Here is a 14,167-nt window from a genome sequence, read left to right on the forward strand (position 1 = left end):
CAACCATTATGGGTTACATCTGCTACCAGCTGAACTCGCCCGTTGCTATCGGCAAGGTGACTCAAAGTTCAATCATGGCTAGGCCTATGTCAAGGCTCACCATGATGGCTCACCATACCTAGGAACGTGACTTTAAAGCCCCCCACCCCAGCTTCCTGGTTACCATGAGGTGAGCAGCTTTCCCTTCTCCACAACCTTCCACCACACTTCCTGCCTTGCAGCCAGATGACCACAGACCAAAACCTCTGAAACCATGAGCCAAAGTAAAGCTGTTCATCTTTAGGTTGTGCATGTCAAGAATTTTGTTCCAGGGACAAAAATGTAACTGATGCAAACATACTTAACATGTTCATAGAATCCTTGAAAAGATTCGTTCTCACTTTGTCCACCTATGTACAGCCATTTTCATTAGTTCATTATTATTCTAGTGTTTATGTAGAACTGAATATTTTCATTCATCCTTTCTTACATAAAAGTAGCATACCCTAGATACTATTCTACATCTTACTTTTCTCATTAAAACAATACATCTTAGAGATCTCTCCATATCAGCACAGAGTACACAGTGACTTGGTGTCTCATTCCAGGGATAAGAAACCCAAGGGTCAAGCAGCTGAGACTGTCAGCCCAGTGACAAAGCAAAACAGAAAGAAGCAAGCTGTATGTCCACCCACTGAAAGACAAAGGATCTAATGGGTAGGAAAATTAGTCTGAGCTGGACTTAACTGTGATCACTAAGCTATCTTCCACTTGGCACGCCAAGGATCTACAAACTTTATATGGGTTAAGTGGGTTTCTATGGATTAATTACTGCAAAGTAATTGTATGGGAGAATATCCCTTCTCTTTCCCTCTCTGTAATAAGGATTGGATATGCAGGGCCTCACACATGCTTGGCAGCACTCTACCATTGAGCTACATCATTAGCCCTTTTTATTTTGTTTGTTTTGGTATCGGGGATCAAACTCGGGACCTTGCAAGTGCGAGGCAGGCAGCAAAACCACTGAGCTAAATCCCCAGCCCTAGACAGACTCACAAAGTAGTAAGGAACGTGACTTTAAAGCCCCCCACCCCAGCTTCCTGGTTACCATGAGGTGAGCAGCTTTCCCTTCTCCACAACCTTCCACCACACTTCCTGCCTTGCAGCCAGATGACCACAGACCAAAACCTCTGAAACCATGAGCCAAAGTAAAGCTGTTCATCTTTAGGTTGTGCATGTCAAGAATTTTGTTCCAGGGACAAAAATGTAACTGATGCAAACATACTTAACATGTTCATAGAATCCTTGAAAAGATTCGTTCTCACTTTGTCCACCTATGTACAGCCATTTTCATTAGTTCATTATTATTCTAGTGTTTATGTAGAACTGAATATTTTCATTCATCCTTTCTTACATAAAAGTAGCATACCCTAGATACTATTCTACATCTTACTTTTCTCATTAAAACAATACATCTTAGAGATCTCTCCATATCAGCACAGAGTACACAGTGACTTGGTGTCTCATTCCAGGGATAAGAAACCCAAGGGTCAAGCAGCTGAGACTGTCAGCCCAGTGACAAAGCAAAACAGAAAGAAGCAAGCTGTATGTCCACCCACTGAAAGACAAAGGATCTAATGGGTAGGAAAATTAGTCTGAGCTGGACTTAACTGTGATCACTAAGCTATCTTCCACTTGGCACGCCAAGGATCTACAAACTTTATATGGGTTAAGTGGGTTTCTATGGATTAATTACTGCAAAGTAATTGTATGGGAGAATATCCCTTCTCTTTCCCTCTCTGTAATAAGGATTGGATATGCAGGGCCTCACACATGCTTGGCAGCACTCTACCATTGAGCTACATCATTAGCCCTTTTTATTTTGTTTGTTTTGGTATCGGGGATCAAACTCGGGACCTTGCAAGTGCGAGGCAGGCAGCAAAACCACTGAGCTAAATCCCCAGCCCTAGACAGACTCACAAAGTAGTTGCTCAGGCTGGCCTCAAACTTGGGATCCTCCTGCCTCAGCCTCTCAAGTAGCTAAGATGACAAGCATGCACCATCATATATGGTTAGAGGAACCAAAGCAGGGCAGATGGCCAGAGCACAAGAGCTCCTACTAATACCAGCAGTAAGAGGTGTGGCAATCACTTTCAGACCTGAGGCTGTGACTCAAGAGTTCATGATAACAGAATATGAAATATTCAGACATGCACAATGAAATACAGTTATAGATTGTGAGCTGAAAACTATAAAACTCTAGACAGGAACACAAGGACAATTAAATGGAGACATACACCAAGTTCTGGGACAGACAGAAGTACTCTTTATTTAACATCCCCCAAAATAAGATGGAGAGTTTGATGAAATAATTCTTCGGTTTATGTATCATAGACACCTATACATAAATCACTATGTAATAAAGGCTGACAGCATGCTAAGAGTTACCATAAACAGAATAGTAACTTACATTTAGCTGGTATCTAAAAACTATTTTAAATTTACAGTAGGTGGTACCGGTATAGAAATAGATTAGTAGAGGGGAAAAAAAGGAATAGATCAGTATAACAACAGAAAGCTCAGAAACAGACTTCTGTATGTGCTTTATTAAATGATCAAATCACTTGGGGAAAATAATCAATGAATATTAATAGGACAAGCGGCTAAACCATTTAACAATAAAAAAGGCTCTTTATTCCTTATCCCCAGCAATCTCATGCCTATCCTAAAATAAATTTCAGATAGAATGATGGTTTAAATGATTAAAAAAAACCAAAAACTACTTGTTACCTTGACACTGGAAAGTCTTTCAAAGCATGGTACCAGAAGCAAAATACTTAAGGAAAAAGACTGATAAATTTGTCTACACAAATTTAAAATTTTCATGTGGCAAAGTATAACACAAACAAGGTTTTAAGAAAAGCAAAGTTGTTTTCTAAAACTGACAAAATAGAAAAATTCTTCACAAAACATGGCAGGTAATTAAAATTACAATGATATAAGGTGCTTTTTTAAAACAATAAAAGAAAAACAGTCCAAGTACATTACTGATTTATTTTAAAAAAGCCATTCGCAAAAACAGTTATGAATGGCCAACCAGCATGTAAAACTGTCCAAGAGAAGCAAACAAAATACTGAAATATCATTTTCCCCAACCAGATTAATCAAGATGAAAAATATCAACAATGCCCAGTGGTACTGAAGCTTTTCCCTGCTAAAAGTACAAAGACGTTTCTCTGTGAGACTTCCCCAGCAATATGTGGTGTGACGTCAAGTATACATGGTTCTCATTTCAACAACTATACTTCTACGAATTTAACCTCACTGGTAACTGCATATATTGACACAGACTTGTATAAGGATAGTGAACGTGCAGTAACACGCTGCATGTTACTAAAGCAGTCATCACATCCATTTGTAATGTACTCGTTACGGACAAGGAAAACATCCAGGAAATGTTGGTGAGTAAAAGCGTGTGACACACATGATCTGACTCCATTTGGCCCATTTCGTTGTGCCAAAAAGTGTGGATATGGAGATCCACACCACTTCCATCAAAGCATCACGTCTCTCCGCAACAGGAGCATATATTGCTTTTTAAAATGATTTGCTTCTTTATTCAGTCTCCAACTGATGGGCAAATGGGCTGTTTCCAAGTTTTAGCTATTACAAACTGTGCAGCTATAAACATGGGTGCGCGTATATCACTATGGTATGGTTCTTTTAATTCTTTTGGAAAGATATAATAGTAAATAAGATCCTAATGGTATAATTGACAATGTGAAATAGGAAGAAAAGGGCTAAAAGGTGTAGGGGAAGTGGGAAGGGTAGGGGAAAGGAAATAAGGGAAAAGAAAAAACTGAGAAAATGAAAAAGTGGAAATAAAGTTTCTGTAAATAGGGAAGGGAGGAGGGGATGAAGGAAGGGCAGGGGTATGGGGAAAAAATGAGAACCAAGACCTGTCATGTAAAGGTACAAGATCCCAATGATGAATGTAACGGTACTGTATACCTAAAATGGACCAATAAACTCAGTGAGGAAAAAAATTTAAAAATAAACTGATTTGCTTCATTGAATCACCAGCAGCCCACAAACCTGAGCACCAAAAAGGCCACACTGCCCTTCCTCTTTAGAAGCAGGCACTCGGCTTTAATCAATGAGTACGGTAGGCAAAAGGCCTTAGCCACTATTTGATTTATTGCTATAACCAGTGGTTTTCTCTTAGAAAAACAGAAAGTTTAGAAATCAAAATGTGAGGTGAGCAATTAAAAAAAAAATAAAAGGAGCACAGGGTGAGGGATTTAGCTTGTGGTTCCATCACCTGCCTCACAAACACAAGGTCTGGAGTTCTCTCCCCGGTACCAAAAAAAAATGGAGCACTGAGAATTCTTTTTATATCCTTATAAAATTAACTTAAATGTTAACTTTATTCCAAGCTAATGTGGAATTTCAAGATAGTCACTGCTGCTCTGGTCTTAAGTATTCACCTCCAATTCCAGGGCTTGAGTCAGAAAACAAACTATTATCTATTTTTCCTAACCAACCTGCATCCACTTGCTTTGCTGTTTGTGGCCCCTTATACAAGTGATGGGTGAGGTGCCTTACAATGAAAAGACAGATATAAAAGACACATATGGTATAATAAAGGTAATACTTCAAATTATATGTAAAGCTGTTTGGAAATTTAAAGGCTTGGCTTTGGCAAGAACCAAAAAGCCTGTCCAAAAATTAGTTCAGTAGCTAGTTCAAGGGCTAGCAAATGCCAAAAAAGAAAGTAGTCTTGCTGTCTGAAGACTTGGCCCATAATTGAAGGAAGAGATGTGTCTGAACCCATGTCACCATTCCACAGAGAGACTCATCACCCTGACGCTACCAGAAAGAACTGTTCTGGGGATATAATGAAAAAGACACATGTGGACGTGCCTATTGGACAGAAAGGCCCTGCATTCTCCCAGGAAAACCGACTATCAGTGTTCTGAGACACCCCTTCTCCCCTTTAGCTAGGAATCCACATAGAGGGGGGAAAATCGGTATTAAGGTAAAGGTACTAGGCAAATTTAGAGAACTTAAAGCTGGCATCACGTTTAAGAATAAATTAGAAAAGAACTGTGAGAAAATTAAGTATCCTTTCCACAAATGCTCAGTACCTGCTTCTGTTACGTATTAACACTGAGCAACTTTGAATTATAATTTGGATCAGTTAGAAGAAATGACAAAGTCTGTGTTTTTTCTATTTTAGTAACTATACATGAACTGTGTTTATATCTGTGCACTATACCCAGAAGTTGCTATTTTACTTAATAGTCAGTAAGTTATTTTAAGCCAAAAGTTTTGATAATAAGCAAGCAGGATTTCTTTCTGGAACAATTATGCTGAGTCCCTATCTGGACAACTGTTATTTTGGGGGCAAATGTATCCCCATGTGGACAACTTTTTCAGTTAATTCCAGAGTGGGAAATGAGGGAGATAAAGAAACACAGCATGTTTACAGAACTGGTAACAAAACAGGGAGAGTGGATTATCTCTTTTGTTAAAGATGGCCCTGAATTTCTTCTTTTTCATTAAAGGATCTGCACTACACTTTAACAATTCATAATGATTCCAAATTGAGTGAAAAATCAGGTGATTTTGAACTTCTGCACCTAGAAATATTAAAAAGTGGAAAGCTATTTGTATTAGTCTATTGAGAGCCCTACTCTATAATTCACCTGAGAGTGAAGATTTTAAAAGCTGATTATAAATCATAGTCTAGGGTAGTAGCTCAGGGAACAGAAGACAACTACTCCTAGTGCAGCTGACACTGAATGTACAAATGTCAAGACATCACCTCCAACTCTCACTTTTCCCAATTGAATGTGCCACCCTACTCCTGGTATGGAACAGCTTGATGGACAGTTAGCACTTGCTCCTGTTTTATCCTCATCTTCTCACAAGCCCAGATACCATCATCTGTTTTCTGTTGCTATAACAATACCAGAACCTGGGTCATTTATAGAATAAAGAGGTTTATTTTGACTCAAGAGTTCTGTAGACTGGGAAGTCCAAGGGCATGGCATGGATTCAGCCTTAGATAAGGGCCTCAGGCCATTTCAAAGCCCAGTTGATTGCAGAGGGGCAAGTGGGACTATGTGGAAGACACAACAAACAAGGGGTAAATTCACTTTATAACAACCAAGAACTCAGTCACACTCAGGAAAGGCATTAATCCTTCCTGATCATTCTAATCACCTCTTAAAGGCCCTACACCTCCCCAACACTAGTGCAAATGGCAATCAAATTTCAATGTGAGATTTGGTGGGGACAACCAGACCACCTTGCTAGGCCACTCAGCCTCCTCCTCCACCAATACGCAGCAGAGGAAAACACACAAAAACAGCTTTCTACTTTTTAAGAATTTTAGGTGCAACAATTCAGGACCACATTCATATATGCTCCACCCTGACCTTGTGCAATGTAACCAACCCTCTTTTTCTTCTGCGCAGTTTTTAATTCTAGAACATATTCTAGAAATTTCTAGAATATTCTAGAAAACCCTAGGCCTAGTCTAGGCCTACCCGACAGAGTAAAAAAGAAGGAAGGAAGCCACAACCCTCTTTTTTTTCCCCCTTCATTTCTTACTGAGCCTTGGAGCTGAGCCAACCTTTTCAATGACTTCCTTCATAAAGTCCAATTTTAGTCCAAACCTAAGCCTATCTTATTGCTTCTTACAGAAGAATACATCCTGAGGAATGGGTTCTAATTAGCAGAGATGCTATAGAGAAGGATCCAGAGACTACCATGTATCCAGTGTCTAGAGGAGCTGACTCTCAGGTATCACTCAGACCAGACTCTCATGAGCCACAGCCTGTGGTCAATAAGACATTAGACATCAAACGTCTGAAATTCACAGACATAGAACTGGTCCTGAAGAAGCAGGAAAGAGGTCAATAATTCCTGAGTTTCTCCTTTTAGGGGACTCCACTGTGACAGCCACCATGTTGAATCTAGGATGAGGCCACGCTGGGAATGCAGAAAGTTCCACACACCCTCTGGATGGACAGACACGTGCAGGCACCTGAGAAGCTGTCAGACATCCGCTCCATAGCAGTGTATCTTCACCAGTGCAGTACCATCTGCCATCTAGACACGGAGAGAACAAGAGAAGAGGCAGGTCATGAACACACTTTTCTTTTCTCACTGTGCATTTCTAAGTGTAGCTCATGGGAGGCTGTGAGGGGAACAGCATGAGACAGCCACCCGCTGTGTGTGACCAGGACCACTACGGCAATTCCTGCTCTTTTCCTGGGTCAGGAGTGCATCTCCCTTCCTACCCTGAGCTGCAGGGATAGCTGACTATGCTCTACTGAGCCAAGACAATCTCCACTCCCACCCACTCTGATTCTCCTCGTCCCCAGCTGTTCTGCTTGACTCCCACCCCATCCTCCCCTCTGTACCACTCATTTCCCAAAGACAGCAGTTCCACATACCACACTGCTAAGAAGGAGAAGAATGCCAGAGCCATCACAAAAGCTATGGAGCCCAGTCCAACACCCACCATCTGCTCCAGTGTGAGTGACGAATCTGTGGGATGAAACCACACGTGAGTCCACAGTGCATCACACCATGGCCCTCCCGGAAGGCACAGGCCAAAGGTGCTCTGTCCACTTGACTCCAGAGCTGGGCCCCATTTCACAAAAAAATCCCAAGAATGCCCCACAGTTTCTTTGTGGCCTTGAGTTGGTCCTGCAGATGTGGAGCTCCAGCAGACCACAGCTCCATAGTACTTCTGAAAGGGAAGGTAAAACTTCAAAGTTACAAGGGATAAAAAAGCTGAGCTTGTAAGCAAACAAATACCACACAATGTATTGTTTTGTGTTGGTCTCTTCTCCTCATCAATTTCCTGTCAATTACTCTTGATAGATTTTTATAGGAAGTTTTCCTTTACCTGGATTAAGAAGTCATTTCGCTATCATTTGAATTTGGATTTAAAAAATGTTGTCTAGCTCCAGTGGTCCAGTATAGTAAACAAATATCTTCTGTTGAATCAAGTCACCTGTCATTTTCCCCTTATCCCAACAAAGGATATTACCACCCTATTCTGCTCAGCAGAGTGTTATGAGGATAAAGTAAGAAAACTGATGCAAGGGCACTTTGAAAGGTATGCATTCTATTTGGAGAGCATCACATATCTTTCCAGGGAGATCCCTGGTTATAAAACACCCACATGTGAGTTGCACATTTGGGCTGAGTGACTGAGTCAGAGCTTACGTACCAGACTACAGCAAAGACTCGGTTCTCCATTGGCAAACACTTATTCAGCAATTTAAGCACCTCACAAATGTTAACTCATTTGGTCCACCTTTTACACTGGGTACTATCATTACTCCCTCTTTACAAAGGGGAAAAAGACATGGAGTGGTTAAGCACAGATCCAATCTTTACCACCAGGCTGAAAATGGTTTGTCTCTACTGGGACTCTGCAGGTTACCTGGCACTAGTAAGAGCAGCTGCGGAGCATGCCTGGTCCTAAAGAGCAAAGGCAAAGCCCACTGTCCCAAAAAGTGCTGTCAAGAGACACAACATGTAGATTACATTCCTTGACTGCTCTCAGTGTTCAGAAGGGCCTTGAAACTTTAAGAAGCTACATTACAGAGTGGAAGGAATATCAGTGATTTAATTGGAAATTCGTTTCATATATATATATTAAAATATATTGTTATATAATAGACATACAAATACACATTAGGAGAATGACTTGAATTAGTAAATGTTAAGACATTGCAATATCAACACAGGAATGATACACTGGATCGAAATAAACAGCCTAGAAACAAAGCCAACTATATCAGCTCAGAGGGGGAACACTTGAGTCAGGCTGTGAGTCAGGTTGTTCCTATCTTTATTTGAACACCACCTCTTCACAACAGTGTGAATTTGAGCAAGTTATTCAGTCAGTCTATGCCTCACTTTCTACATTTAAGGATGTTACAATAACATGAAAATGATAGCAACAGTACCTACTATACAGGGTTGTCGTGAGAAATTAATGAGTCAATACTCAGAGCAGTGGCTGGCACAGAATAAGAAATAAGCAAATTTTAGCTATTTCAATATTGATACTGTTGTTAAGTTACTGTTTCAAATCACTGGGGAACTGATAAATTATTTATAACTAGTGCAAGAAAATTGGCTAACCACTTGGAATAATTTTGATCACTAGAGCTTATATGCCAAATAAAATCCAAATGGATTAAAGACAAATCAAAACCAAAAAGAATTTGAAAATGTTAGTGAATATGTAGTATTAAAGAGGATAAGAATTTTCTAACGCTATTAATGCAGAAGTCTTAAAATGAGAGACTGAGAGAATTAGCTACATTACAAAGCATATACTTCATACACTGAAAACTATCAGAAGCAAGGTGAAAAGGTAAATAACAAACTGGGTAAAATATGTGCAATAATAAGCATACAGATAGCACTTCAAATTAAGAGGGAAAAGACAAATATCTCAAAAGCAAAATGAGAAAATTCTGCACAAAGAATATGCACAGTTATATATGAAATGTGGTTAAAGAATTGATAAATCTTTGATTACTTTCTTACAAGTAATGAAGATGTAAATTAAAACACTGAGATACCATTTTTTTATGCTAAATTAGCTAAGTTTTTGCTTTTTAAGAGAAAGGACAGCATTGCAGTGGGGTGGGGTTTCATTCACACTATCCAATATTCCTCTCAGCTTCTGTCATTATATTCCCCTCTATACACTCATTATATTTTTAATCTTCAGTTAATAAAAATATTGAGCTGAAGATGACTGTGCACAGAGATCCACTCTGTGCACAGCCCTGGGCTCTACATCAATGCATGAACAGTCATTCGTGAGTTGATGTCACCTTTACATAGTCAGCCCCTGTCTAAGCTACATGTGGCCATCATATGTCTCCACACTGTCCACAGTCAAAATACATTATCCCTACCATATTTCCCGAGCAGTGAGTGACTCAGGGCAAGAAGAAAAGGAGGGCAATCTGACTAGTAGGCTCTCAGCGATCCTGTGCTGGCTTGTGGGAGCTGCTGCTGCTTTTCCCGGAGACGAAGCCACCATTCGAAGATCTAGCCTGGCCCTGACTTCAAGTTATCATCAGGTACACTTCCGGTGCTCCTTTTCTGTCTAAAGCTTCTTGGTCTTCACTCATCTCTAGCCTTTTCATGTCTCTCTGCTTCCACATATCTAAAGATCACTTGAAAATGGTCTGTCTATTTTATTAGAAAGATGTGAGAACTTGCTAGAATGAGTTTGAACCAGGTGGGAAGACTTGAACCTACACAGATTAGTCGGCTCTTTCCTTGCTTTCAAATATCTCCTCAGAAGCAAAAGGGAAGAAGCAAAACTAGAATAGAGGAACCTGACTTTCTCTTGGCTACTGCCAGCAGGATCCATCCAAAGCAATGGACCCAACTATTCCTTACTCTAAGACATAAGTACTGACAAATGATCCCTGTTTGTTCTGCACAGATAGCACCATTTGGGTTTTGGCTCTGGGCATGTTTCTTGCTGGCAGAAAAGTTCTCGGTTATGTGTCTTTTTTATGTACTGTGAAAAACTCTTTAAGAGCATTCATGCATACAAACCACAGGCTTCTTTAGGAACATCATGTATGAATTTCTTACTAAGAAAATCTACAAATGGCCAGTTTCATTGGTGCTTTTCTTATAGCCTTGCCATCCTTGGGCTACTGTCCCTTCCACAGTCTCGTGATGGAAACTTTCTTATTTTTCTTCGGAATCACTTGCAGGGCATTCTTTTAGAAACCCAGCTGAATGACTTATGTGCTATATCCCAGATCAGTTACTTATTCTTGGAGAATTTGAGTCCATTGGTATTATACCATTCTTTTTACGGCAGCTCTCTCGAGAAGGCTAGTGCTCCGGGGTTTCTGGGTTCCTTCTTGCTCTTTCAGTGATAGAAATACCACAGGTGCTGAAAAGGAAGTTAGAGAGACTCTATGCCTACTCTCATACTTGTGACATCTTAAAGACTTTCTTTTGGGTATGGACATGTTTTTCCATAAATGCACAGACAGGCATAGTCATTTCCAGAAAGCAATAATTCTATTTACCAAAAGGTAGAAATAAGTGCTGTGACTTATATTTAGTGTGTCCAACTTCTCTTTGCTATTCTCACTTGAGTTCCTTGCTAAGCAAGATACAGTGAAGCAGACTGAAGTAGAAAACTAATTTAGTAATACCTGATAAATCAGCAATACAGCTATATTCATTTTTTATTGTAGCTTAACAAGTACCATAAATTTAGGTAGCTATAACCATTTGTTAGCTCACAAGTCATTCAGAATAGGCATACTGTGACTGGTGCTGGACTGAGGATCTCACAAGTTTGAACTGTAGGTGTCAGGTGAGCTGCATTTCTGTCTGGAGGCTCTGGGGAAGAATCTACTCCCAAATTCATTGACTATCAGCTACATTCATTTTCCTGCATTTGTAGAACTAAGATCTCCATTTTCTTACTGCCTGTCAACTGGGAGTCACTCCTAATTCCTACAGGGTTCCATGTGGCTCTCTCCATCTTCAAAGCTAACAAGAGAATGTCCCTATGTCAAGTCCATCTCACCCTGAGACTCTGATCTCCCCTGATCTCCAGACCCAGGTTCATGTGATTAGCTCCAGCCCAATGAAATAATTGCCTCATTGGAGACTTTAATTATATGTTCAAAATCCCTTCAAAGCAATGGTCTTTGAATGAATAGGCAAGAGAAGTCATGTTTTAAATGACTGTATGTGTGTCTACACATATATAGTTGTTCCTCAGTATCTATAGGAGATTGTTCCAAGACCCTCTGAGGGTACCAAAATCTCCAGATACTCAAGTCTCATATATAATGGCAAAGTATTTGTATATAACCTATCCACATCCTATCATATGCTTTAAATCATCTCTACACTACTTATACTATCTAAAACATTGTAAATGCTGTGCGAATAGTATTGCTTAGGGGATAATGACAAGAAAAACTGTCTGTACATGTTTAGTACAGATGCGATTCTTTTTTCCTTCAGGGCTTGGGATCAAACCCAGGGCTTCATGGATGCTAGGCAAGCACTCTATGACTTTACACCCTCAGCCCCAGATGCAATTTTTTTCCACATATTTTTGGTCTATAGTCGGTTCAATCAGGTCTTCTCAAACTTATTTAATTTGACAAATATTACACTAACTATCCATCACTTCCCACAAAACAGACTGCTGGCTACTCGAAAGACACTCGTCCCAATTCAATACACTCTGATTAAGCACCGAATGTGTGCCAAGTGTTGTCCCAACTCTTCTAATGTTCCCCTGAAGGATCTGAAATCTAGCAGGTGAAGATAAGTGCCCACCAGGTGCTCTACAGAATTCCAGAATGGCTAAAGAGAGGTAGGGAGGGAGATCCTGCCCTGTCGGGGAAATGTTAAAAGCTTCAGGGAGGAGATGGCACTTGGTTTTAATCTTGAAGAACAGATGGGATTGTTGTAGGTAGTCACAAGCAGGTTACAAGACAATCCAGGTGGGAGTAATAAAGTCCTCGTGTGAGCAAAGACATTAAGGGGAAAAGGCTTGGGTCATATCCAGGGAACAACGGGCACATTAGTCGGAACGGAAAAGGAGAGAAGCACCTAGACAGTACACTGGTGTCAAACTGAAAAATCCAGGCTTAAAAATAATGGGGAACCACAGAAAAAGTATAGGGAGAAATAATAAATTAGTGCTGCCATTTAGAAATGAGTCAAGTGGTGATGTGTAGGCTGAAGAAGGAAATCCTGAATTCTTGCGATGAGAGATGAACAAGAAGGGTTTTCCAGCCATCTATGCTACAGGGATGAAAGCCTGTGCTATATATGAAGGAATGAACACAAAAATAAAAACCAGTACAACATGTGTTCTGAAAGACGATGAGGAGTAGTCACTAATGACTCAGAGTTTTCAGGCCTGTGATTGAAGAATGTTCCCTGATTATAGCTTATTATTATCTCAATGGCTCAAGAAATCATAGACTTACAGTACTTTGCGGCTAGAAGAGATCTCAGAAGGCCCAGACTGAAGTAACTAAGAACTGGCCAAAACAAACATTTCAAAGACACTCGGCTGATTAGCAGCTTGACTCAGGCAAGGAAGCTGGGCCTCTTCATTTGCCATCAAACCAACTTCTGGTCCCTTGGTAATCACATCAAAGCTCTTTTCGGGTATAAGACAATCCAGGAGCAACATGCAAAAGGTAAATTGTATAATTCATCACTGATCAAAGGCCAGGATGGGGCTGAGGATTGGCACGATTGAACTACAACAATTTCAGAACTAACTTATATCCCACCTCTCTCCAAATTTCTGTGTCAGTCTCCAAAGTTTTATGAATAAGGATTCCAGAGATGAATGTAACACACAGGTAAATTTTATACACAGATAAATGTATACTGGAACTGTCTTTAGAATTTCCACATAACAATGGGTTTTCTATTATCTTCCAGAGCTCTGTTATCTTCCAACTGTTTGAATACAAAGGCTCAAATTCTCTTTCAGTAGTGGCTCTTACGTGGAGTGGGGAAAAGGGCACTGCCAAAAGCCACTTAAGATATTCTCTAAGCAAAATCCTTCCTATTAACTTACTCAACAGCCAAATAATGAAGCCAGCTCTCTGGTTATTTCTTTGACCCAATCTGAATATCTTCCAATTGTATCAAATAGTTGCTGAGTGCAGTGGATTCTGGGAGCTATTATTTCTGTGTCTGAAAGCTTGCACATCTTAACTCTTCTATAAAAGTACCTCTACCTTGTGAGAACTCCATTCCCATCCCCAGAGGTTTAGGGGATGGACTGACAAAAAGTCTTCCAATGTTGGCATGTGATTGTTTCTTGTGCCCTTCATTAAACCTCTTCAAGATGGGAGCTTGGCCCATCTTCACACAGAAAGAGAACAACACACATCTTTGCAAAGGCAGCCCTGCATTGCCTGGTGATCAGCAATCTCAAATGGCTGATGGTCAGGTAATTTGCCTTGTTCGGCTGAAAATCAACTCCCCTACCCTTGCTGAAGAGGATTTAAGTGGAGATAAAACAATGGGATATAAGATTAGGGAAGAAGCAAAAAAAAAAAAAAGAAAAGAAAAAAAGAAAGAGGAAGCCTAATATCCCAGACTCCTTCTTTACCCT

At 40.2% G+C, this 14,167-nt stretch overlaps 1 protein-coding gene across 3 annotated transcripts in view; it reads right to left on the minus strand.

Moving 5' to 3' along the window:
• Window positions 1-4,334: 4,334 nt before the first annotated feature.
• The window catches only part of Susd1 (sushi domain containing 1), a 115,030-nt gene continuing 105,197 nt past the window's right edge, over window positions 4,335-14,167 (minus strand). For all 3 annotated transcript variants that reach the window (XM_019209823.2, XM_019209821.2, XM_019209822.2), the window contains 2 exons: window positions 7,446-7,539; window positions 4,335-7,098 (listed from right to left, as the gene is read on the minus strand). In XM_019209823.2, the coding sequence (XP_019065368.1) occupies window positions 7,489-7,539 (51 nt within the window). In that variant the 3' untranslated portion in view covers window positions 4,335-7,098; window positions 7,446-7,488. The remainder of the gene's footprint in view (window positions 7,099-7,445; window positions 7,540-14,167) is intronic.

This window comes from Fukomys damarensis, unplaced genomic scaffold (genome assembly GCF_012274545.1).
Source record: "Fukomys damarensis isolate Sample0158 unplaced genomic scaffold, DMR_v1.0_HiC HiC_scaffold_36, whole genome shotgun sequence".
Lineage (NCBI taxonomy): Eukaryota > Metazoa > Chordata > Mammalia > Rodentia > Bathyergidae > Fukomys > Fukomys damarensis.